Source organism: Puntigrus tetrazona, chromosome 15 (assembly GCF_018831695.1).
Source record: "Puntigrus tetrazona isolate hp1 chromosome 15, ASM1883169v1, whole genome shotgun sequence".
Lineage (NCBI taxonomy): Eukaryota > Metazoa > Chordata > Actinopteri > Cypriniformes > Cyprinidae > Puntigrus > Puntigrus tetrazona.
Genome location: NC_056713.1, coordinates 6,700,493 through 6,728,442, shown reverse-complemented (window position 1 = coordinate 6,728,442; position 27,950 = coordinate 6,700,493). Strand labels below are relative to the sequence as shown.

General features: G+C 42.1%; 1 protein-coding gene and 2 long non-coding RNA genes across 3 annotated transcripts in view; all 3 read left to right on the top strand.

The window, feature by feature from the left end:
* Positions 1–7,248: 7,248 nt before the first annotated feature.
* The window catches only part of LOC122358587 (Fc receptor-like protein 5), a 51,348-nt gene continuing 30,646 nt past the window's right edge, over positions 7,249–27,950 (top strand). The window contains exons 1-2 of the mRNA XM_043258474.1: positions 7,249–7,304; positions 7,473–7,741. Coding sequence (XP_043114409.1) covers positions 7,249–7,304; positions 7,473–7,741 — 325 coding nt within the window. The remainder of the gene's footprint in view (positions 7,305–7,472; positions 7,742–27,950) is intronic.
* On the top strand, positions 7,871–9,378 carry LOC122358742. The gene is made up of 5 exons (XR_006252637.1): positions 7,871–7,946; positions 8,032–8,193; positions 8,272–8,550; positions 8,714–8,956; positions 9,037–9,378. It is a non-coding gene; the product is annotated as an uncharacterized LOC122358742 (long non-coding RNA).
* On the top strand, positions 10,028–10,378 carry LOC122358743. Its single transcript, XR_006252638.1, has 2 exons — positions 10,028–10,084; positions 10,188–10,378. It is a non-coding gene; the product is annotated as an uncharacterized LOC122358743 (long non-coding RNA).

The window sequence follows — 27,950 nt, the reverse complement described above, 5'->3', positions numbered from 1 at the left end:
AACTACATCAGATTTTTTTCTCTACTGAAGCTGAGGGGGCTAGAAAATAGAGGTCTTAAGAAAATTATCTATATTCATGACATCAAATTTACTTTATTACTTTATTACTAATTTTTTAAAGAGGACATTACATGTAACGGTCCCATGGCGTGAAAATATCACTTTATGAGGGTTTTTTAACATTAATATCAATCAATCAATCATTTATATAGCACGTTTAACAACACAGGTTGCATCAAAGCACTGAACAGTATAAAGTAGAAGAATGCAATGACACGGATGTAATATGAGTTCTCCTAGCCTGCCTGTGGTCTCCCAGTGACTAGAAATGATGTTTAGCTATAAACAAATTTCGGGAGGTGCACGCACTGATAATTAACGCGGCTGGCTTCTCGTTTCCTAATCACGCAATTATCCAACCAGAGCAAGAGAAGCCTACTATAAATTCGCACAAGCCTCTTACCGATATCTCGTTCCTAGCATGATATTCAGCATGTCCTAACAAGACCAATCGCCAGAAACTCACGAAATCGAGGACGCCGAGCCCTCCACGACCTCGCTGAGCAAGCACGCTAACGCCCGCCCGAACTTCAAACGAGCACGCACGCAGCTTCGCCCAGAGGCAGAAAACTAACGCGAGCAACTATCCATTTGCCAACGCGATTAAGATCACGCTCGCTTCCACCCACCCTCCACCTAATTCCCATGGAAGACCCGAGAAGTCAGCCTCTGCACTCCGTATTAAGCCTCCGCCCACCAGGAGACGGCAGAAGGCCCTCAGCTAGTGTCAGCAAAGCCCAGGACCCAAACACAAGCAGCTCTTCCTCCAGTTTCCAGCGGGCAACCCACGCGCAGGCACCACGGTTCCAGCCATCAGCCCAGCCCGTACCACCACCTCGCTTATTGGATCAGATGAACCCACAACAACAGTACTCTGCCCAAGTCTCTCTCCACCATGCCTGGCCACCAGCCCACCCAATCCACTGTCCGGTATTTACCAGCCTCAAGTTTCTCCTATTGTTCTAGGACCCAACTCGCCCATTTCCGTCCCACAGCCCAGCCAGCCATAGGTGCCAGCACAGGCACACAGATGCTCTCCACTGAAGATCCCAGCCGTAGCTGTTACGCTTCCAGTGGTTTCTTGGGAGAGAAAAGGACTCGAGACTCGAAATAAACTTAAACAGATTGAATTTTTTTTACTTGCAAAATAAACATAGGCAGGCAGGCAGAACAAAAACCACACGTGAGGGACTTCTACGATCGGACAAACGTGAACACAAAACACAGGGCTTAAATACACAAGGACATTAACTACATTAATGAGACATGGCTGCAGACAATAATACAATTAAACACGAAGGGAAGGCAGGGCACAGATAGCACGTGACTCGAGACAAAAACAATAATAAAGTCCAGAGATGTGGACAGTAGCACCTCCTATTCCCTCCTCCTCCCCTATTTTTCTGCTACCAGTCTGAACCCAGGTTCAAGACCCTCATCATCTTTACACACCTATTCTTCTTTCCCTCCCTATTTTTTCCACTCTTTTCCCCAGATCCCAATGCCAGAGCCGCCGTGAGCTCCAACTCCACCCCCACAAGTAGCTCCCCCACCCCTGTCTCCAATTCCATCAGAGTACAGATTCTTGCAGAAATCCAGGATGCTGGCGCCAGAAGCAGGACCCTATGCAACCCTGGTTCTTCTCTATTGACAACAAATATTCCAGTGCACCATCCTTTAAGGTCCCTCTCCTCAAGCCTCCCTCGACTAATCCTACAAGCAGTTTCTCACAAAACCCTGCAATCTTACCTGACCGCTTGAAATGCTTTAAATCTTTCCAGGCAAGGTATAACCTCCACCCCTGATTTTTCCCTGCTGTGTATCACTTCTTTCATCTCCTTTCTTAACACCTCAAAAAAAATCTGCAAGTCGGTTCTATTAAGGGCTACTTAAGTGGTATTCAATTTTCCATAAACTTATTCATGGCATCACCACCTCAAATAACCAATGCTCAGACTTCACTTTTTAATCAAGGGCATCCAAAGAAGGCATCCTTCCTAATCCAACTCAAGGATGCCCATCACCCTGAGATTCTTTTCAAAATGTATATCCACCTCTCCGCAGAGGCTACTCTTCTATCCATCTACCATTCTATCGGTTTCCTCAGATGTTCAGAATTTACAGTCAACTCCAGTTTTGACCCAAATATTCAACCCACTATCTCTGACCTATCTATCGTAGAACAAGAAACTCTATCCTTTTGCATCAAACAAAGTAAACCGACCAGTCCAAAAATGGGCATTTCATATATATTTTTAACCTCCGAACTCCTACTTTTCCCTTCAAACACTTCTAGCTTTCCTCCAATACAGGAAATCCCAAACTAAAACTCCACTGACCCTCTGTTCACAGATGATTCCAACCACCCTGTATCTCGATTCTGGTTCCAAAAGTACCTCAAATCAGTCCTCTTTTACCCGAATCCCACAAAAATTTCTCCACACATTCCTTCAGAATAGGGGCAGCCATCACTGCAGCAGAGAAAGGTCTCTCCCAACAGCAAATTCAAACCCTCGGCTGGTCTTCTAACGCATACAAAAGCCATATCTGTTCAGACCAATCACTCATCAAAAAGCCCTCCAGACCCTAACCAGTCCCAACAGAACTCCAAACCTACCACCCCCGCAGGGGATCACCCAAGGCAGGGCATCTCTTCCTCTACAACGGCCAGCTTAGCTCTGTATATGACCATATACAAAATCCACCGCAGTGGCCATACCAAGTAGGAACATTGCATCCACCATGCCATGACCGCCTCCCGCTATAAACAGCCATATATTAAAAATCCGCCACCGCAGTGGCCATACCAAGCAGGAACATTGCACCCACCGCCCTGAACCGCTTCCCCGCTATAGACGGCCGTGATATCCAATACAGGAGCATTACAGCCACCGCCTGACCGCTCCTGTTATAGACGGTTAGATACAAAATCTGCACCGCAGTGGCAATGCCAAGCAGGAGAATCGTGATCCACCGCTGTCACGCCACAGATGACCGTGAGGCATAACAAACCTGCCACCACAGTGGTCACCCTAAGCAGGAGCATTGCACCCACCGCCGTGGATCGCCTCCCGCCGTGACAACCGCGATACAAATTTGCACCGCAGGGCCAGCACAAGCAGGAGCCTTGCACCCACTCACTGTGGACCGCTCCCGCTGTAGATGACCCTATACAAACCTGCCACCGCAGTGGCCAACACAAGCAGGAGCCTTGCACCCATCGCTGTGGACCGCCTCCCGCTGTAGATGCTAATACACTCCACTACCTTAGCAGCAGACCACTCTAGCTGGAGTACTGCACCCACCGCTGTGGATCACTCCTGCCAGAGATGCTCACATGCACCTACTGCTTTTAGGCAGCAGACTGCAAAGCAGGAGCATTGCACTCCACCGCCGTGGACCGCCTCCCGCTGTAGATGATAGTATACAAAACCTGCCACCGCAGTGGCCAACACAGGCAGGAGCATTGCACCCATCGCTGTGGACCGCTCCCGCTGTACATGACGGTATACAAAACCTGCCACCGCAGTGGCCAACACAGGCAGGAGCATTGCACCCACCGCCGTGGACCGCTTCCCGCTAGAGACGACACTGCACTCCACTGACTTTAGCAGCAGACCGCAAAGCCGGGAGCTTGCACCCAGCGCTGTGGACAGCTCCTGCCAGAGACGGCCATTCCCACATGCTGCTCCATTACAGTGGGACCGCCTAGCCGAGAACTGCACCCACTGCCGTGGACCACTCCCGCTAGAGACGCCACCTTAACTCACAACCCCTCCTCACTCATATTTCAGCCTCACACATTCCATGCCCATTCTCCTACACCCACATAACATCATCCTAATACCATTCCAATTTCAACCAACATATCCATGCTCATCCTCCTTTTTAGCTAAGTCAGTAGCTTTTGGGGGCTGCTTACACGTGTTTTTTGGCTGCTGTCTTAATTGGCTTTTTGGGGCACTCAGGATCGGGTCGACACCGAGCCCTGTCCACTTTTCACAGACAAGAGGAAAAACTCTGACTCGTAGTCCACCAAGTTCAGCCTCCCTTGACAGCATGCCAAACACGCTTACTTTTACTGCTATTATGATTAATTATATGTAAGTGCTAACTCGCGAAATGGTGATGATAGGTGTAAAACACTCTATATTCTGCTTCACCTTTGAGAAAATCAAAGCTCAGACGACAAATCTGGAGTCTTTATGTCTTCATACAGGAAAGGTTACCTCTTTCTCTGCTTTGCCCACGCCGAAAGAATTTAAATAGATAAAACCAGATCATCTGAACTGTACTTTTGAGGATGCAATGATCTGACAGGATTGTTACTATGAGGTGAATCAGATCTCACAAACTCACTGTGTCTATCTAGTCATGATGAAGATGAACACATTTCTGTAGTTTCTTCAGGCAATACATTTTTACAGAGATATTATTATTCCCATCTAGTCACAGCAATGAATATACAATAACACATGATTATATATAAATCAGCAGTTTGTTGTTTTACACACATGCACACAGACATTATTTCATAAATGTCAATAAAACTTTAGATGCTTTAGAGGTTCAAGAAAGTGTTGTCTTTTAAGAAATGTGCAAACTCAAGCCTTATGGTGGTTTTGTTTGGTCTGTCAGTGGCATCAAGTATGCAACCATATTTGATTTGAGGCCTGCTTGTGTGTCACTTCTGAAAGAAAAACAGGCCAATCAGAAGAGAAGCTCAGGAATACTAATTAGACAGACCAAAATCGACCTGTTTTTGACAGAGCTATATAACAGAACTATTTACTGATGTTACTTTTATGGTATCTCTAAATGAGTTAGAGCGACATCTGATGTACCATTAGAAATTTAAGTTTAATTTACTGCAATTACAAAATTAAATAAAACTATAACATGACAATTAGTAAATAAATTTCAGAGATTATTCCAGAAAATTTAACTTTTACACAAATTTGATTTTTAAAATTTTTATTAAAATTTACTAATTGCAGAAAATGAAACCTAATGTATAATGAAGTGAGATGTAGTGAGATAACCCATATTTGGAATTTTTGTTTGCATGAATCCCATCCAAGTGCAAAAATACAGGTTCAGTAAAAATGTATGGCTTAATGGCTTTTTTACATTGCAGTGGTGCTATATAACACCTTTGCAACCCCAGAGAACCGCTGAAGAATCATAAAGGTGCTCCACCGTTCTTTACACATTATCTGTGCTATACAGCACATGAACCTCTCCAAAACTGCTGAAGATCCTTCTGTGTTTTTTAGAGTGTATGCTTTAACACTGAGCAGATTTAGAGCTGGGTGATAGACTGTTGATAAAGAATCCACTGTTTGAGATTTAGTTGTTTTCTATAATATATATATTTACATATATATATTTGTATTTATATTTATGCATACATTTACTCCTATGGATAAACAACTATGATGATAATACACTGCAGTTCAGTAAGACATCTGCCAGACCAGCAGAACTTTTTTTTAGATACTAATGGAACCTGCTTCCAGGAGAATAAAATTATCTAGATGTTTCAAATCATTTCCTCAGAAACTGAAAGATGGTCTTGACATATCATGCTTGAGACAGAAATATTAGCTGAAATATTCATTTTAAAGCATATTAATGATTGAACCCTTCTCTGTTTTAGATCTAGTTGGAGGACAATAAGAGTCATAGATTTCATTTAATAATGAGAAAATGAAATGAGATAATTGTGTTAAATACATGCTGTTATTAATCACTCATAACATTTACAACAGAAAATATTAGTTTTTCATAGAATATAGAAGAAAATCAATATATCATCTTAAATATTTTATTAAAATGTAAACACTGAGTTCTCAATGAAAATATTTTATCAGCACTTTTATACAAAGTGTTTGTGACGCACTGAGCAACGAAACTCGACTCTAGTTGTGCTTTAAAACGTAAAAATCTGACGCTTGTGTTCAGAAATGATCATCATTTGCATATAAAGATTCAACTTTGTGCTGATCCCCCGATCCTCAAGAGAAAACAAGGCTTTCACACAGCAGAAATAAACAGATTATAATAAACACACGATTCTGATAGGATGTGGTTTCTATGTGATTTTCTTGAGATTTGGATATTTTCATAATGAAATAATAATGAAAGTTACATGTGAGAGAAATTTATACAGCGATAATTTTAACAACAACAAATGACCAAATTCCACATGTGACCTCAAAAGGAGATTAGTACAAACACTGGATTGTGGTTTAAAGTGAGCTTTGAGTAAAAGTGTATTAATCTCATAAACTGTCTCATGTAGCATGATGCAGCTCCAGAACAGGTTCAGTTCTTCTTCAGTATCTAGTTTGTCATAAAACTTCACAGAAGGTCACAAGGAAATGTTTGGTTGAATTTATTTAGAAATGCTTTTGATAATAGTTGGGTCAATGATTACTGGGATTGATGTGACTTGATGAATGTTTGATTATCAGAATAAAGGCTGATAATGGCTGAATAAAAACAAAAGAATTATGATAAAAGAATAATAATGAACATTATTTCTCATATCTGGTGAAGGTGTGAAAACTTCTGTTTTCCTTAAACTAGTTTGTCATGCATTTCTTTATTTCATCACATTTACAGGTAAATGCTATATAATTTTCTTTTATTGTTTTTTTGTGATATCTTGAAACTGCTTTTAAGCTTGACAATAAATATAATATTTTAATGTGAAAATCACATCACGGCCTTAAAAGTTGCATTCAGTAAGAACTTGTGTTTGTACTTAACTACAAGAGAAATTATACACTAAAAAATATGTTCATGAAAGTACAAGTGCCTAAAAACTACTTAAATACAGTAACTTGGGAAGTTCATTTACATCCACATCCTGCCTACATCTGCCTGTTTTTCCTTCTGTCCAGCCCCATTTTACACACCTCACATTTACTCACAGATACTTCACTGAGATCTTCTGCTGGAAAACTTTAATAACCCATAATCCCACTAACTTTCTATTAACAGATCTTCCTAAACTGACTCTGACAGCTGATCCTCAGAGTCCAGTGTTCACCGGAGACTCAGTTACTCTGAGATGTGAGGGGATTCAGTCACAGAATGGATGGGAGTTTCTCTGGAGAAAAGACTCAAACCCTGAATCTACTGAAGATCAAACTAAAACAATCAAACCTGAGAAAGTCTCTGATGGAGGAAAGTACAGCTGCAGAGCACGAAGAGGAGAAGATATTACACAGATTACAGTAAACCTGTAACAGTAACAGTATACGGCAAGTATTTTTACATAATGAACATATCATTTAATGAGACACTCAGTAAGTGCAAGAGAACAATAGCTATACACTTAGCTTACAAACAAAACTGTGTTCAAAACAAAAATTTGTTATTCTCATTTTTGTTGTCATTGAAAGACCAAAACCCAGAGTGAACATTAAACCTGATCAACATGTGTTCAGAGGAGAAACAGTCACTCTCAGATGTGACATATATGATAAAGGAGTCACTAGCTGGAGATACAGCTGGTATAAAGATAATTCAAGAAGAGTTTTCAGTGATGGACAGGAACACACATTCAGTTCTGTTACTGAGTCTGACTCAGGTGAATACTCCTGTGAAGGATCAGAGATCAGAGGATCACGCCGGTCACACACGAGTGATAAAGTTACTCTGAAAGTATCAGGTGAGATTCATCTCTTCATAAACACACAAACACATGTTTAACATGTTATTAATGAGAGATTTCTCTATTTCAGATCCCAAATCAGTTTTAAGTGTTTCTCCACAGAAGTGGTTGACTGAAGGAGATCCAGTGACTTGATCTGTGAGGTTCTACAACTTCTCTACAGGCTGGACGTTCAGCTGGTTCACTTTAACTGAATCACCAGGTAAGTTATGATGTGCTTCATGTGGTAACATCTGAATTAGAGATTCAGTCCAGAATATCATTTAATATATTGTCTGGTTTTACAGGTGGTTATCATCTGCTCTCAGACAGCAGCAGAGGAGCAGGAGGAAGATACAGGATCAGTTCTGCTGCTGTAGATCACACAGGAGTTTATGTGTGCAGAGCAGAGAGAGAGAAATCATCTTATAAAACACAGTACAGCAACAAACAGCTGCTGTGGGTCACCGGTGAGGTCAAACACAACTTAAACTACTGCTTCATACTGAATAAAGAGAGTTTGTATAAAGCTGTAACTGTGTTCTCAGGTGTTTCTGCTCCAGTCTCTCTGAGGGTCAGTCCCAGCAGAACTCAACACTTCACATCTGACTCTCTCTCTCTGAGCTGTGAAGACCAGAGTAACTCTACTGTATGGAGAGTGAAAAGATACACAGACAGTGATCTGGAAGATTGTTCATCAATACCTCGAGGATCACACACAGGATCTACATGTACAATCAGTTACGTCTATACATCACTCACTGGAGTGTACTGGTGTGAGTCTGAATCTGGAGAGAAACATCATCCTGTTAATATCACTGTACACTGTGAGTCTGGGTTTCTGTTTTATTCATTTCACTGGTGTGTTTACAATTATTGCATGAAGCAGGATGATTAGACAAGTGCATTAATCATCAGTGGACAAAAACAAAACAATAAATAAATAAATAACAGTTATACAGTCAGTGTATGTCTGCTGTGTTTCTGTAGCTGAAGTGATTCTGGAGAGTCCTGTTCATCCTGTGACTGAAGGAGATAGTCTGACTCTACGCTGTTTATATCAATACACAACTCCATCAAACCTCAGAGCTGATTTCTATAAAGATGGATCACTCATCCAGAATCAAAATACAGAGATGATCATCTCTCCTGTCTCAAAGTCACACGAGGGTTTCTACTCCTGCAAACACCCAGAGAGAGGAGAGTCACCCAAGAGCTGGATCTCAGTCAGACGTGAGATATAAGAAATATAAACTATTGAAATATTTCTGGACACTTTACAGCACTAATCTAAATGTTAAACTATATCTCAGCTTCTACAGGCTCAGTATCTGAGGATCTCAAACCCATGATAATTGGAGTAACAGCAGGACTGACTGCAGTCTTCATTGTTGTCTTCTTGGTTCTGCTCTGGTGCTACAGAAACAACAAAGGTCTTTTTAATTTTACATCATACATTTACAGACGCTGACTCTGTTCCTAATCAGCTGGTTGAGATGGTTTTCTGCTCTTAACTGGTCTCCCAAACCTGGTAAAGATGTTTTTTAGACTGAGTTTAGAAGGTTTCTAGGCAGTTTTCAACTGCATTCTTCAAAATAAAGGATCCAGAAGGTCTGCTATAAAGAGCTTTTTGTTAATTGAAAATTTTCCATTGACATTTAATCCGGGTCCATTGATGCCAATAAAGAAGTTTTATTTGAACAGGTGTTAAATCTCCTTCTAATGTGAATCAAACATCAGACCAGAACCAGAGTGACGCCGACACAATACACTGCTGACTGGTCAGTCTTCACCCATTAACCATCAATAGATCTTTACAAACTGAGATTGAAGACATTTTAATAAACAAAAATATTCATAAAAACATTTCATTTGTTTAATACACAGGAACTGCTCATGTGTATGACTCTGTTGATGTTCTTGTTAATAATGGTAAGAACAGTGTAGTTTTTTATGGAAATCATCTTTTTCTATCACTGTGATATATGCAAAGCAAATCAAGTTTTATTTTTCTTATTGTAGACCGTGTTAGTGCACCTGCTGAACTCACATATGCTGAGATTGAACTGAAATCTAAAACAAAGCAGAAGAAAAAGAAAGAAAATAAAGGTGAACAAAAACTATGCTCTTATGATCATAACAGTAGCTAAAATCACTACAATTTAAGTAACAATTAAGGTATGGTAGTATGAATAACAATAACAAATCTTAGCTATAGAGCTTTTATAAAAATATTGCTATTTCATATAACTTTTGGACATAGAGTAGGCACTGATAATATACTGATGTCATCTTTTAGAGAATAAAAAGCGGAGAGTTCTGAATGTTTTTACTCTAAACTCAAACTGAAAACAGATCAAGGTAAGTCAAACTAAAATACAATTCTACAAACTGCATCTATAAAAGAATAAAATCAAACTAAAAATCAAAAAGGTGTATTTTGAACTCATCTGTATATTTTCAGGTGCTGGATCAAATGATGTGACGTATGCTCAGGTTAAATAGAAATGACAAGAATCCCGGGATACTGATTTCTGTTGAGAAGAGCTGACCAGGATCTTCAATGCTGTGTAATAACCTTTATTGAGCACCTGATGTCAGTAGATTTATCAGAACTTAATATTAGAGATTCAAACCCTCGTGTGAGTCAAAAAGTTTGCATGCTTATCTTTCATTGTTAGAGGAAAAAAAGAAGAAAATAAGAAAGAAAGAAATATGATTTGGGAATGATGATTAGTGAAAACCCTGAAATATTAAGGAACTTTTATATTGTGAAACCAGGTCTGGTAAAGTTAAAGTTAGCTGTAAATGTATATGTAGAAAAGTATTTTTACATTTTATTTCATTTTTATTGTATAGAAAACTTTAGCTCTTTGTATATGCTGTCTTTTAAATTCTAAAAATATTTATCAAAATAAAAATAAAAATAAAAATATATATATATATATATATATATATATATATATATATATATATATTTTAGTAAAGCAATAGATTACAAAAATATTAAATTCTATTTAATAAAAAAACTGTTTTGTACAGAAAGTTTTTAAAATGTATATATTTATTATTATTATTTTGAGGAAAATAATACTTTTGTTAAACATGGAAGCATTATTTTGATCATAAGGGTCATTTGTAATATTTCAAATAAATATTGAATCCTATTAACAAACAAAAGAATCCAAAAAGTATAAATTTCCACAGAAATATGAAGCAGCACAACTGTTTTTCTCAGTGATAATAAAAAGTAAGGTTTCAGAAATATCATAATATTCAACATATTATAATTTTTTACCTGATAGATCGTGTGACACTGAACGCTAAAACTTCAGGTTTGCTCACAAAAATACATTTATAAAATATATTTAGGTATAAATCTGTTGTTTTAAAATAGTATTATTTTATTGTTTATTTGGTAAAAATAAATACAAAAGCAAAAACATATATTTTTTTTTACATTTTTTACATTATTTACTATTTTACTATTTTATTTAATATTTTAAAGTTTACTGTTTGACAATGTCTTTGAACAAATAAAATGTGGAATTAAAACGTATTGTATTTAAAAAAAACAATTCCTCCCAAGTACTTCTGTATAGTTCACTATATTTGAGAATGTTAACATTTCTATTTATGTGTGTAATGGTTTGTTGTGAAAACTTAATAAATATAGAGATGCATAATAATAGTCTACTCAGTTCTTGCACACTCTTAAAACGTATTGTGTTTATTACATTTTAACACAACCAGTGTGACATTCTTCTTAATACAGGCAGTGTTATAATATAATCAAATATTTAATACACGGATGTGTCATAAATTACACAACAAGGTAAGTGGTATGACAAAACACATCAAAACTCCAGGAAACACAACAAGTATATCTCTGAGAACAAAGGAAAAACATTGTGATAAATAAGAGCTGAGAACACAGCATGGCCATAAACATGTCTAAAAAATCTCATTATCTCTTCCAACTCCAGAACAGTCCTACATTGTTCAAGGCATTTGATCTTCTCTGGATCTTCAACTTTGGATGTAAACCATGAGTCAGTACCTCTGCAGTGACACTGAACAATATTGAAGTTGAAGGAGAAAATGAGATTTTAGACATACCCTAACTTTCTCTAGATAGAATTCTTATTTCTGATCAGGTGGGAAAAGGTTGTCCTGCTCCTGGAGATCAACTGTCCTGGATCGCTTGAAAACTAAAAGCAGGTGTGTTTGATTAGAGTTGGAGCTGAATTTTCCAGGACAGTAACAGGATCTTGAACCTCTGCTTTAGAAACATGTGATGCTCTGTTTGTATGCTCTGTAGAAATATATTACATGGAGAGAAATCCTGAAATGTTTTCCTCAAAAAAAAAACACAACAACCCACAAGAAATGTAATTCTGCCAGGAACTGCGATGTCAGGTTTTCAAAGATGGTGACAAAGAGGCAAAATATACAGACTGCAGCTTTACTATTTGTTCATTCTGTGTAATGATGCCTATTATATCATCACTTGAGTCTGTAAACACTGGTGGGTGATGCCAGGGGACGATGTATGAAGAAGTCACACGCTGCTGTGAAATTTCATGTGTTTATTGAATGCATTTATGTTGGGAATGGATAAAATTGTCTGTATCTGTGGTTTGCGGCCGATTGGTCACGCTGGGTGAACCTGCACGAGGTATTGAGCCGTCATGAAAGAATGATATATGTCATGAAAGAAGTTTATTCTTAAAATGCATGCAGGAATGTTTACAAAAGAGAGTTTATAAAGGCGCTTCTGTTCTGTAATTTTGTTGTTGTTTAATGATTATAATTCTGGAGAAGAGTTAACAAACGTTTCTTACCCAGGTAAAAAACAAGCACACTTCCATAATTTGTACTTAATATACTAAAAATTAAGATAAACGTAAGATCATCTAAGTGTACTTAACTGTGCTATTTTGAGACACCATGAATATGATCTAAAATTCACTTTTAATGTACTACTTTTGTCTTTGAAAGAGTATTTAGTTACCACTTGTAGCACACTTGAAACCATCTTTCATACAATAGTACCGTCACGTTGTGGTTTAGTGTGAAGGAGCACTCGACCAAAGTAAATAAACTTAAACAGTTTTAATCTCTTCAAACTGACAAAACAATAATATGCAGGCAGACAGAACAAAAACCACAAGTATGTAACCTCAACGATCGGACAAACTGAATACAAACACACAGGACTTAAATACACAAAGGAACTGACTAAATTAACAAGAAACAGCTGAAGACAATGACACAATTAACAGGAACGGAAGGTAGGGCACACAGAGCACATGGTACAAGACAAGAACAGCAACAAAAGAGTCCAAAGACGTGACAAGTACACTCAAGGGTTAACTAAATACATCTTTTAAATAGTATGCTGTTAAATAATGAACAAAGTTTAAGTTTCCACTGTTCTCGTAGAATACCTCTAGACGAATTCTCGATCTCATAGGGTGTAACAGCCGGGGAGCAAGAAGACACACAGAGACGTATATTTCCTTTCTCCAAAGTTTATTCCAGAATACAATGATTAATATAGGCGTTTTCAGAGGGGGGTTTTACCTCTCTAGCCAATGAGACAAAAAGATGACATATGTTGTATCCATGACAAAACATATGTACTTATATGAGATAAAGGAAATTTGATGAGGACCTCTTTTGATGAGGATCCTGTGGACGTAGAAGCACAAATTATATGAGTTTTTTTTCATCAGGAGAGGGTTATAAGACCACGTATTGATATGTTTGCATACCCCAATGAATATTTGAAAGAGCGTTATCGTTTTTTAAAAGATTCCTTAGTTAGGTTAGGTTAGGTTAGGTTAGGTAAGGGTTAGGTTAGGGTTTATTTAACACGATATAGCAAATGTGACAAACCACAGTTCTGCACTTAGCACAGAAAACATTTTGTGCATAGCACATTTTGTGCATAGCCATTTTTTTGTACAGTGTGGGTGATTCAGAGCATGTGCGTCGAGCCGTTCGTACAGTATGTCTGTATGTCTTAAACAGTTCTTACCCACATTTGTACAGTTCCCTGGCCATAAACCTCTGCTTGACGGATTCCACAGAGTGGCAGGTTTGTCCTTTGTAGTAAAATCTATGACGCATATTTAATATTCAGTCATATTATTTATATCTATACATGTATTCATTATGAGCACACACACTTCATACTTCCATAACTTTCTGTTTCAGGGTTTCCAAATGTAATTGGGTGCATTGATGGCACTCACATTCCTATTAAAGCTCTATCAATAAATGAGGGAGACTATGTTAATAGGAAATCTATTCATAGTATCAATGTGCAGGTAACAACTTTTTTTTTCCCTTCTTAAAATCATTAAAGTCATTACTTTTTCCACTAACTAGGTAATATGTGAGGCAACCCAAATCATTACCAATGTCGAGGCAAAATGGCCAGGATCTGTGCATGATGCCAGAATTTTCTGCGAGTCATTATGCCAGGCATTTCAGCAGGGTATGTTTTACTTTATACAATTTTTTTTCCCTTTTTACTATATTTGTGTTGTACACTTCAATCATTACAGGACAGTACAATGGTTACTTGCTGGGGGACAGAGGATACTCTTGTCTGCCCTATTTAATGAAACCCTACCCTGAACCTGAGCCTGGACCACAGACACGCTTTAACCTGGCTCAAAGCCGATCACGGGCCAAGGTGGAGATGACTATAGGGATCCTCAAATCTCGGTTTCAGTGTCTGCGTGGGCTCTGGGGTTAGTCCAGAGGGGTATATGACATTATAGTGGCTTGTGTTGTGCTTCACAATATTGCCACTATAAGAGGAGAGAGCCACCCTCCTTGTATTGAGGAAGATGGCCCAGAGGAACACCTAAAGATTTTACAGGCCAGCAGAGACGGAGGACTTTTGAGAGACAGGATCTGTCAAAATTACTTTTATTCGTTTTTTTGCACTGGTCTGCCAGGCAGTTTATTTCTTTATTTCCTGAAAAACAATAAAAGTAAAATTCTATTTTATACATATATATTGCTCATAATAAATGAGATTGTTTGCTCAGACAATATAATTAAAATATGGACACCTGGACACAAATAGTTACCCTGCTTAGACTGTGTGCTGAGGTTGAAGGACCCTCATCTGTGGGCAAATCCTTAGGTATGTACTGTGAAAGGAAAATGACAGTTTGTTACTCTAATGCAAAAAGGGGCAATACATTATAATGGTATGCATCATACCTCAGTGGATCTACCAGCATTGTCCACTTCTGTCACAGCAGATGTGGTCTCTTCATCGTCATCTTCATCATCTTCGTCCTACAGGAGAAATATTCAAGTATACATTATCTGGCAAAAACCAAAAAACCTAAAAGCAACTAAAGGTACCTCACAACAAATCACTTACAACTGTGACAGACTGTGTTCTTTCTGCAGAGTCCAATAATACAATCCGTCCATCAGTATCTATAAGAACACACAACCCAACCACAATTCTCAATATTATCAAAGAAAATAATACATGAAAAGAGTAACATGTCAGTCTAAGATCATAGTAGCATATACATCATATGCAGTTAAATAAAATAAGCCTACATAAAAAAATTAGGTTTGAGAGTCTGTGCTGAGAGCCTGTGCTGACCAGCTAGCACCGGTGTTCACTGAGATATTTAATCTCTCCCTGAAACAGTCTACAGTCCCCTCGTGTTTCAAACAGTCCATCATTGTTCCTGTGCCGAAGAAACCTCAACCATGTTGCCTGAATGATTATACCGCCCTGTAGCTCTAACGTCTGTAGTGATGAAGTGCTTCGAGAGACTCGTCAGAGACTTCATCACCTCATCGCTACCGGACACACTCGACTCACTACACTTCGCCTACCGCCAGAACCGGTCTACGGAGGATGCCATCACACACCTCCTCCACACAACCACAAGCCACCTGGATTTTAGAAAAGGGACTATAGTTCAGCGTTCAACACCATAGTTCCCTCCACACTCACCTCGAAGTTGGAGGTCCTGGGACTCAGCCCATCCCTGCGTCACTGGATCACCAACTTTCTGACCGACAGACCACAAGCCGTACGGATGGGAAAACACACCTCATCCTCCCTCACTCTCAGCACTGGAGCCCCTCAGGGTTATGTTCTGAGCCCCCTGCTGTACTCGCTGTACACACATGACTGTGTGGCCACTACAAACTCCACCACCATCATTAAATTTGCTGACGACACTGTCGTGGTGGGCCTGATCTCCAACAACGATGAGATGGCCTACCTTCAGGAGATCAACAACCTGGAGAGATGGTGTCAGGAGAACAATCTGCTCCTGAATGTCAGCAAAACAAAGGAGTTCATAGTGGACTTCAGCACGAAGTTCCCAGCTTCTCAGCTCTTACCATCCCATCATGATCAACGGGACCCCAGTGGAGAGAGTGGACAGTTTCCGGTACCTGGGTGTTCACATCACGCAGGACCTGTCTTGGTCCTGTCACATCAACACCCTGGTGAAGAAGGCAACGTCTATACCATCTGAGGCGCTTAAGGGACTTCAGACTCCCAACTCAGGTGCTCAGGAACTTTTACACCTGCACCATCGAGAGTGTCCTGACGGGAAACATCACCTCCTGGTTCGGGAACAGCACCATGCAGGATAGGTGAGCCCTTCAGAGGGTGGTGCGGTCAGCTGAGCACATCATCCGCACTGAGCTCCCTGTGCTGCAGCACATCTACAACAAGCGGTGCTGTACCAGGGCCAGGAAGATCGTGGAAGACCTCAGCCATCCCAACAATGGACTATTTTCTCTGCTGCGCTCAGGAAAGCGCTTTCTTCCTGAAGGCAAACACAGATAGAATGAGGAGGAGCTTCTTCCCGCAGGCCATTCGGAGTCTGAACCAGAGAACACCCAGCACCTAATTACCGGGATTCCCATGTTCACCCCTCTTCCCAAGATACTCACTTACAATTGGACAATTACATTGGACAAAATTGCACTAGTCACTTTACATTGGACATTCACACAGCCACTTTATATTTTATATTTTATACTTTATTTTATTTTTTACCTTTTATACTTTGTACACTTCTTTGTATATATATTTTTTATATTTTATATATATATATATAGATAGATAGATATTTTGTTTTCTTTCCGACACTGGACAGTTGTAAAAAAACATTTCACTGCATGTCGTACCATGTATGTATGTGTATGTGACAAATAAAATTTTAATTTGAAATTAATTTTAATCTTGTTCAAAAGCCTTTAAGTGACAGAAGTAAACTTACATTTCACCATTTTTTCACCATCACTTGTGGTGCATGGTGTGTGTGATGAACTGCCCACTGGAATGCCAAAACCACTGTAAATCTTCTCTGTCAGCCTAGCTATTTCCCTGCATTTATTACATGTGAATCCTGATCACTGACAGAGAGATAAACTATACATGTGGCAAGTGGTGCAAGTGACAGTGCAAGGAGAAGCCATTTACTCACCCTGAATGATGGAAGATTTACTTACCACTCTTGTAAAAATGGAGCGAATGAGCGCAAGGGAGAAAAAGTGGAGTGGAAAAGAAAACAATAATAGGCGCGTAAACACAGGTGGGAACGAAAGTAATAAGCTGATCAGCTAATGCACTGTGCAATTTTAGACTAAAAGCAAGCAAACGAACAACAGTCGAATTTGTTAGATTAGTTTGATAGATAGTATAATTAGTATGTAGGGTGGGTGATAAATGGAAGAGCGAAGCTACATAGAGCTACAAAACACACAAACCTCTCAGCAGACAGGAGCAAGATGACCAGAACATACATGCTCATGAGCCAATTTTACAACCTGGGCATGGTAACAAGGCGGCAAAACAATCTGACAGACCATGTAATAATCATCATCAGTAATCTGTAGCCTCCAACCCAACACATGGGTATATCATCTTCCAAGAAATAGCCCATCCTACGTTTTGAGATTTGAGACTTATCCACCACAGCATCAGTACATTGTTTTTCTTGTAAGACTTTTGGGGCTGTTGGGGGCCTTAAAATTGGACACAAACATTGAAATCTGCGGTCCCCGAGGTTGGGACCCGGCGTGGCTCAGGGATGAACACCAAACAGGAAGTCTGCCATTCAGGGTTAAAAAAACGCATGCAAACTTGAAATTTGACACCAAACTCTGTGAACTTGCTCTCAAGACAATGGGGATGCTAAATTGCAAAGGGATTTTTGATATCTTGAACGGTTTGCCCGTGGTGGTGCAATGAAATTATCGTGAAAAATGAGAAACAGGAAGTGTCTAATAACATTCATACATCAGATTTTTCTAAAACTTTATGGGTTTGTTTGCTGTATGATGCCAATCGCATAGATGTGACTATTAGGAGTCAAAGTTAAAGCGGCACCAACTGGAAGCAGGAAGTGTGTCATTTTCAAAATGATTTGAATTCAGCATCTTGTCTTTATTTAATTTGATTCAAACTTCAAGGAATACCCACCAAACTTTGTTGCATGTATATTAAATACCTTAAATTGCGAATGGCTTTTGGACAGCTTGAATGTTGCAATGGTAATTTTTTTTTATAAGTGAGTCTAATAGTAATTGTGTTATATATTTAAAGTGCATTATTTTTTTACTAACAGAACACAAGTATTTAAATATGGTTAGTTTCATAACTTTATAATGCTCAGGGGCCATAAGAAAATTAAACAGCTATTGTACGTGAAGTGAATGCTGTAATAATGTCAGGTCTGATACATGAAAAGAAGGAGAAATACGATAGTGATTTGGTAGGTTGAGTCGGTAGGTGACTTCATTGATCTGGTGATTGACTGTGAATGGACCGATATACCGGGGACTCAGCTTCTTACAGGGCAGTCGGAGACACATGTCCCTAGTGGAGACCCAAGGCAAGGCAAGGCAAGGCAAGGCAAGTTTATTTATATAGCACATTTCATACACAATGGTAATTCAAAGTGCTTTACAAAAGAGGAAATAAAATAATTACAAGATTTAAATAACAATAAAAGAAATTAAAATAAAATAAAAACACTGATTTAAGATAAATTGAATTTAAAGCAAAAAGAGATTGATTTAAAACAGTTTAAAATAAAAGAAGCAAAGTAGCACAGTTCGGACGCAGCACAGTGCTCATTCTGTAAAAGCACAACTAAACAGATGAGTTTTGAGTCTGGATTTAAAAGTGACTAATGTTTCAGCACATCTGATCTCTTCAGGAAGCTGATTCCAGGTGCGAGCAGCATAATAACTAAAAGCAGATTCTCCTTGTTTGGTGTGAACCTTTGGTATTTCTAACTGACTTGATCCTAGTGATTTGAGTGGTCTGTTAAGTGTATAAATAGTGATCATATCTGCAATGTATTTAGGTCCTAGTCCATTGAGTGATTTATAAACGAGTAAAAGTGCTTTAAAATCAATTCTAAATGTCACTGGAAGCCAGTGTAAGGACCTGAGGACTGGTGTGATGTGCTCTGATATTCTGGTTCGAGTCAGGATCCTGGCAGCAGCGTTCTGGATGAGCTGCAGCTGTCTGATGGTCTTTTTGGGAAGGCCAGTGAGGAGACCATTACAATAGTCCACCCTGCTGGTGATGAAGGCATGGACTAGTTTCTCCAGGTCTTGCCTGGGCACAAAGCATCTGATTCTTGCAATATTTTTTAGGTGGTAGTACGCTGATTTAGTCACTGCTTTGACATGACAGCCGAAACTAAGGTCAGTCTCTAGAATCACACCAAGATTCTTGACTTGCCTTTTGGTTGTTTGACCCCTTGAGTCAAGGTATGCATTCACCTTGTGAACTTCATCTTTATTTCCAAATGCAATGACCTCAGTTTTCTCCTTGTTTAACTGAAGAAAATTTTGGCACATCCAACTGTTGATTTCATCAATGCATTGGCAGAGTGAGTCAATGGGGCTGTAGTCATTTGGTGATAAAGCTAGGTAAATCTGCGTGTCGTCAGCATAGCTGTGATAGGCAATTTGATTCTTTCTCATTATTTGACTTAGTGGGAGCATATACAGGCTAAACAAGAGCGGCGCAAGAATTGAGCCTTGTGGGACTCCGCATGTCATGGAAGTCCACTTAGACTTATGCTCTCCTATACTCACATAATAACCCCTCCTCTAAATATGACCTGAACCAGTTTAGAGCCATTCCAGAAAGCCCGACCCAGTTTTCCAGTCTGTCTAGAAGAATGTTATGATAGACAGTGTCAAACGCAGCACTAAGATCTAGTAGTACCAGCACTGATATTTTACCAGAATCAGAGTTTAGGCGAATATCATTTATTATCTTAACTAACGCTGTCTCTGTGCTGTGGTGCGGTCTGAAACCAGATTGAAAATTATTCAGATAACCATTTGAGTTCAAGTAGCTGTTCAGCTGATTCAGAACTACCTTTTCAATGATCTTGCCTATGACCGGAAGATTTGATATCGGTCTATAGTTACTCAATATACTGTTATCAAGATTTCTCTTTTTCAGGAGGGGCCCAGACCTTATCCCCGGGTTGGTAAGAGGGGGTGTCGGATCTACGGGTGTTCGTGTGGTACTGATGTCTCCGGACTGCTTGTTGGAGATGTACCTGTGCTGAGTCCCATACCCTCTCACTCTCTCGGAACCAGTATTCTATCGCTGGGACTTCCGATTGTTTGCCGGACCAAGGGAACAAGGGAGATTGGAAGCCTAGGATGCACTGAAACGCGGTTAGGTCGGTGGTACTTTGTCGGAGGGAATTTTGGGCATATTCGGCCCAGTGTAGATACTGGCTCCACTCGCTCTGGTGTTGATGGCATTAGGCCCGGAGAAACCTGCCGATCTTCTGAATCTTGCGTTCGGCTTGCCCATTTGTCTGTGGATGGTAGCCGGAGGATATACTTACGGAAACGCTTAGCAGCTGGAAGAAGCTTTTCCACACTCTGGAGGTAAATTGAGAGCCTCTATCCGACACAATGTCTTCCGGGAGTACAAAGTGTCTAATACATTGTGGAACAAGGCTTCAGCCGTTTCCATCGCGGTGGGTATTCCTCATAGGGGAATGAGTTTGCATGCCTTGGAGAATCGATCTACCACCACCAAAATAGTAGTATACCCTTTGGAGGGTGGAAGGTTTGTGGCGAAGTCGATACCTATGTGGGACCAAGGCCGCCGTGGGATGGGTAAGGGGACAAGTTTTCCTTCGGGTAGACGGCGTGGGGTGCACGTAATAGCACAGGTGCGACATCCCCTGACGTATCGGCCAACATCCCGGGCCATGTTAGGCCACCAGTAACGGCTTTGGAGGAGGGAGAGTGTTCGGTGGTTACCTGGGTGCCCTGAGCCCAGAGAGGTGGGAACTGAGTCCAGCAGGGATAAGCGAAGTGTTGAAGGTACATATAACTTCCCTTCTGGACCTCCCGGCGGAGCAGGTTCGGCATGCCTAGCTTCTCGAATTTGTTCGTCTAGGGACCACAGTATAGGTGCTATAAAGACAGAAGCGGGTAGAATGGTCTCAGGTTCCTCTGGGGTCGGATCGGGTTGGTAGAGACGAGAGAGGGCGCCATTCTTCCAAGGCTAGCTTGATGGCGAGTAGTTCCTGATTACCCACGTCATAAGAAGTAGGCGCATGGATGTAGTACAGAGCGTTCCCCTTTTCGTTGTGATAGAACGGCTCCTACCCCACGTGTTGCAGCATCCACCTCTACCGTGAACGTCAAGCTAGGGTCTGGATGAAGTAAAGTGGGGGCGGAACAGAAAGTGGACTTCAACCTTGAGAAGGCCCTTTCCGCCTCCGAATTCCATTCGATCGACTTTCTGTTCCGACGTAGGAGGGAGGTAAGCGGAGACGTGATTATACTGTAGTTCGCGATGAAACGTCTGTAAAAGTTGGCAAAGCTGTTTTACTGTGGCAAAGTTGTTTTACTGTGGCCGGGGTTGGCCATTTGTGAACAGCCGCTACCTTCTGGGGATCCATGCGGACTCCGGATGAGGTAAGGGTGTACCCTAGGAAGTGCATGGATGACTTGTGAAACTCGCATTTCTCCGCTTTGAGGTACAGTTTGTGTTGTCGCAGGCGTTGGAAAACTTGGGTTACATGCTTACGGTGTTCAGTGAGGTTGGGTGAATAAATGAGAATATCATCAATGTATATCAGTACAAACCGGTTTAGCATGTCACGGAAGATCTCGTTCATGAAGTTCTGAAACACTAAAGGTGAGTTTGAGAGCCCGTATGGCATTACCCGGTACTTGTAGTCTCCGGATGGGGTGTTGAAAGCTGTTTTCCTCTCATCTCCTTTGCGGATACGAATTAGATTGTAAGCACTTCGTAGGTCAAGTTTGCTGAAGATGCGAGTTTCACGTAACTCCTCGAGGGCGGCTGGGACTAATGGCAGAGGGTAGGCGAACTTGACAGTTTGGTCATTTAGCACACGGTAGTCAATACAGGGTCGAAGACCTCCATCTTTTTTTTCGATGAAGAAAAAACTGCACGCGGGGCCGGGGAAGTGGAAGGACGGATGAACCCCTGGTGTAATGCCTCCCGAATGTACTCCTCCATGGCCTCTCTCTCCGGGACCGATAGCGGGTAAATCCGACCCCTGGGAAGTTTGGCACCCGGTAGCCAGTCGATGGCACAATCCCAGGAACGATGAGGAAGTAGGTGAGTGGCAGTAGTTTTACTGAAGACGTCTGAGTAATGGTGGTATTACGGTGGGAATGTAGACCTGGCATGATTCTCCGGGCTTTCTACGGTCGTGGAGTGACAGGCTATGTGATTGAAGGACCTCCTTGCCAGGGGAACCAAACATCTCTCCTTACAGCGTCGGCTCCACTCCAGAATCTCTCCTGTCTTCCACTTGATGATGGGTTGATGTAGATCGAGCCAGGGTCGACCCAGAACCACATTCACTGTAGCCTCCTCCAGTACTAACAAGGAGATTGTCTCCATGTGAAGGGTGCCAATCTGGAGGGTGAGTGGCGTTGTGTTATGTCGCACCACACCATTAGAGAGGGGTCTGCCCTGAATAGTGGAAATACGGTAAGTTGTAAAATTTCGGTGACGGGGAATGTGGAAGTTAGCCAATGTATGGGATGAGATGAAATTCCCGGAAGCTCCGGAGTCTACCAGGACCTTAACTGGGAAAAGTTGTTGATGGAAAAAGAGGTTAGCGTCTATATGGGGAATGTGTGAGACTAGGGGAATTAGTGTAGCGACACTCACCGTTAGTTGTGGTGGTCGGGTAGGACAGTAGCGGATGATGTGAGTCGAGGAACCGCAGTAAAGGCATAATCCTTCTCTGATGCGTCGGGCTCGTTCCTGGTTGGAGAGGTGATAATGGTCGGTGAGCATGGGTTCGGGTTTCGATGAAACTATCCAGTGAGCCGCCCGGGGACTGTCGGTCGTCCACAGTGCTTCCGCCCATTGCAGCGCTCTTCCGGATAGGTGAGAGATGACAAATGCAATCTTTCCCCGTTCGGTCGGAAAACGATGCGGTTGCATCTCCAAATACAGGGAGCACTGAAGGAAGAAGCCCGCACAGGAAGTTGCGTCTCCGCTGAAAGTGGTGGGTAGCGCAATGGGACTGGATGAGCTGGGGGGGCGCTGATAGAGACTCCCGAACCGCTTGGAGGAACGACTGACAGGGCTAATCTTCTGTCACGTCTTCCCTTCCACGGGCAAGAGAGTACCAGGGTTCTGAAGATCGGCAGATCGAGTGAATCCGCAGACAAACTGGAAGGCAGAGCACGGGTAAGGATGCAACCTTGAGATCAGCCGTCAAGTGAATGTAAGCGTGTGTATATGAAGGGGAGCGGGTAAGAGGCTACAGGTGGTGATAGTCAGTAATCGAGTGGTTTGGATCTTGACCATGTGACCGGCTCATCTGATGATAGTGGTGCGGGCGTGACAAATAACAAGTGTAATATAATATATAGGATAACTAATTCTCTGTGTATCATAGTAAAAAATATGGTAAGAAATCTTTACTTTTAACTGCTCAGTTCAATTAAGTAGAAATATGCATAAAATATATTCTAATAGTAAAATAATTTTAAATAGTTATTTCACAAATGCTTATAGATCATTTAAAATATATATATATTTTTAAAGCAGTTGGAGATAAAAAAGTGTTTGCAACAATTTACAATAAGGTCTCTTTGGTTAACATTAGTAAATGCATTAACTAACACAACTAAAACTGAACAATATAATTTAAATCATTAAATTCTTTAATACTAAACAATAATTAATACTAACAATAAAATGATTAATTTCATGTTAATTCACAGTACATAAACTAATATTATTTAAATTAGAGTTGTATTGTAATGTATTAATACATTTTAAACTTAAATTTAATGAACATTAATAAATGTCATAATTATTGTTCGTGTTAACTGGTGTAGTTGAATAATGTAGTTTTAACAGTAGTTCATTTACAGCTAACACAAAGTATGTACAGCTTGTTTTTACTGTGTTTATTACAGTAACTGATGTACATTAACTACACATTTGAATTAATGTAGATGTCAATCTTGTGCATATTAACTAAGATTTGCAAATAGCATATAAATATTGTTCAAAAAAACAAACAACAACAAAAAGAAAACTACAGATAGACTAATAAATGCAGAATAAATAAATACAGTAGAATAATTAATAAATGCTATATAATTACAATATACTACTACTAATAAAAAAATAATGGTTATAATCAAAAAACATGTTGCAATGCATTCTGGGTGACACCAATTAAAATTCATCCATGATGCACTGTGGCATGAATAAATTATTAGCTGAAATGTCTTAGTAATTTCCTTTATTCTTACTATTTTATTTTAGTTTTTCTTTTGATTTGGCTTGGCTTGTTTTTTAATGATTTCAGCTGATCAGAGTACACTGATAAGTGGCTAATATAATGCTTTTTATTGTCTAAAGCAGTGGTCAAATAACAGCTGGAGCACGGTCCGGGTGCACACACAGAAACATCCCATACAGACCTGGATCTACATCTAAAACAAGCACATCAAGATCAGCTCTAGATCTGTTTGGGTGCTGTGATGAAAGCAGACCGATAAAACTATTGCATTTTAAAAGAAATTAAAATTGATGTTTCCTTATAAAGTCTTAAATTATACAAGAAAGTCTTAATTATGGTTTCAGGGGGTTTTAAAAATGGGAAGTGTAAAACAAGAGTTATAAAACTTAAAAAGGCTATTCATCTAATAAATAGAAGGGCTGTGAACTTCTTGATAATGTTGCACACTGTGGACAAAGGCAAATCTAGATCTCTGGAGATGGAGATCTCTCTGGTGATTGTTAATATTTTTCCACAATTTTGGTTCTCAAGTCTTCAGACAGCCCCTCCGAGGATCGCCACCTTAACGCGGTGGAGGGGTTTGAGTGCCTGAATGACCCTAGGAGCTAGGTTGTCCGGGGCTATATGCTCCTGGTAGGGTCTCCCAAGGCAAACAGGTCCTAGGTGACAAGCCAGACAAAGAGCGGTCCACTTCACCCCTATGGAAAAAAAACATACTAGAGTCGCGACGTCGCCCGGTATGGCGCAGCCGGGGCCCCGCCATGGAGCCAGGCCTGTGGCTGGGGCCGGCATGCGAGCGCCTGGTGGCCGGGTCTTGCCCTACGGGACCCGGCCGGGCTCAGCCCGAAACAGCAACGTGGGGCCATCTTCCCGTGGGCCCACCACCTGCAGGAGGGACCGTAAGGGGCCGGTGCCTTGTGGTTTGGGTAGCAGTCGAAGGCGGGGACCTCGACAACCCAACCCCTGGACTCAGAATCTAGTTCTAGGGACATGGAACGTCACCTCTCTGGGGGGAAAGGAGCCTGAGTTGTTGCGGGAGGTTGAGAGATACCGGCTAGATATAGTCGGGCTCACCTCCACGCACTGCTTGGGCTCTAGAACCCATCTCCTCGAAAGGGGCTGGACTCTCCACTACTCTGGTGTTGCCCATGTGAGAGGCGGCTGGCTGGTGTGGGCTTGCTCATAGCTCCCCAGCTTAGCCGCCATGTGTTGGAGTTTAACCCGGTGGACAAGAGGGTCACCTCCCTGCGACTTCGGGTTGGGGGGAGGACTCTCACTGTCATTTGTGCCTACGGGCCGAATGGCAGTGTAGAGTACCCAGCCTTCTTGGAGTCCTTGGGAGGGGTGCTGGAAAGTGCTCCAACCGGGGACTCTGTCGTCCTGCTGGGGGACTTCAACGCTCACGTTGGTAATGCTAGTGACACCTGGAGGGGCGTGATTGGGAGGAACGGCCCCCCCGATCTAAACCTGAGTGGGGTTCTGTTGTTGGAATTCTGTGCTAGTCACGGTCTGTCCATAACGAACACCATGTTCAAGCATAAAGGTGTCCACCAGTACACGTGGCATCAGGACACCCTAGGGCGGAGGTCGATGATCGACTTTGTGGTTGTATCATCCGATCTCCGGCCTCATGTCTTGGACACTCGGGTGAAGAGAGGGGCGGAGCTGTCAACTGATCACCACCTGGTGGGGAACGTTTGGCAGAGACCCCTGTCAGGGAGATCTTCAACTCCCGCCTTACCGGATCCCGAGGGAGGCTGGAGACATTGAGTCCGAGTGGACCATGTTCTCTACCTCTTTGGTCGACGCAGCCGTCCGGAGCTGTGGCCGTAAAGTCTCCGGTGCATGTCGTGGCGGCAATCCCCGAACCCGATGGTGGACATCGGAAGTAAGGGATGCCGGCAAGCTGAAGAAGGAGTCCTATCGGGCCTGGTTGGCTCATGGGACTCCAGAGGCAGCTGACAGGTACCGGTGGGCCAAGCGGACCGCTGGCCGGGTGGTTGTGCAGGCAAAAACTCGGGTCTGGGAGGAGTTCGGGGAGGCCATGGAAAATGAGGTTTTTTTAAGAAGGGGGACCGGAGGGTGTGCTCCAACTATAGGGGGATCACACTTCTCAGCCTCCCTGGGAAAGTCTATGCCAGGGTACTGGAGTGGAGAATCAGTCCGATAGTTGAACCTCAGCTTTAAGAGGAACAATGCGGGTTTCGCCCTGGACGTGGAACACTGGACCAGCTCTATACCCTCTTCAGGATGCTGGAGGGTTCCTGGGAGTTTGCCCAACCAGTCCACATGTGTTTTGTGGATTTGGAGAAGGCATTCGACCGGGTTCCTCGTGGTGTCCTGTGGGGGGTGCTTTGGGAATATGAGGTTAGGGGCCCTTTGCTAAGGGCTGTCCGATCCCTGTATGATCAAAGCAGGAGCTTGGTTCGCATTGCCGGCATTAAGTCAGACTTGTTCCCAGTGCATGTAGGACTCCGACAGGGCTGCCCTTTGTCACCGGTCCTGTTCATTATTTTTATGGACAGGATTTCTAGGCGCAGCCGGGGGCCGGAGGGGGTCTGGTTTGGTGGCCACAGAATAGCTTCTCTGCTTTTTGCTGATGATGTTGTTCTGCTGGCTGCATCTGGCCAAGACCTACAGTGTGCGCTGGGGCGGTTTGCAGCTGAGTGTGAAGCGGCTGGGATGAGAATCAGCACCTCTAAGTCTGAGGCCATGGTTCTCAGTCGGACAAGGGTGGCTTGCCCCCTTCAGGTTGGTGGGGAGTTCCTGCCTCAGGTGGAGGAGTTTAAGTATCTTGGGGTCTTGTTCACGAGTGAGGGAAGGATGGAACGAGAGATCGACAGACGGATCGGTGCAGCTTCTGCAGTAATGCGGTCGCTGTACTGGTCTGTCATGGTGAAGAAGGAGCTGAGCCGCAAAGCGAAGCTCTCGATTTACTGGTCGATCTTCGTTCCTACTCTCACCTATGGTCATGAGCTTTGGGTCATGACCGAAAGGACTAGATCCCAGATACAAGCGGCCGAAATGAGTTTCCTCCGTAGGGTGGCTGGGCGCTCCCTTAGAGATAGGGCGAGGAGTTCAGTCACTCGGGAGGAGCTCGGAGTAGACCCGCTGCTCCTCCACATCGAGAGAGGCCAGCTGAGGTGGCTCGGGCATCTGTTCCGGATGCCTCTCGGACGCCTCCCAAGGGAGGTTTTCCGGGCATGTCCCACCGGGAGGAGGCCCCGGGGAAGACCTAGGACACGCTGGAGGGACTATGTCTCTCAGCTGGCCTGGGAGCGCCTCGGTGTTCCCCCGGATGAGCTGGAGGAAGTGTCTGGGGAGAGGGGAGTCTGGGCGTCCCTGCTTAGACTGTTGCCCCCGCGACCCGGCCCCGGATAAGCGGAGGAAGAAGAAGAAGAAGAAGTCTTCAG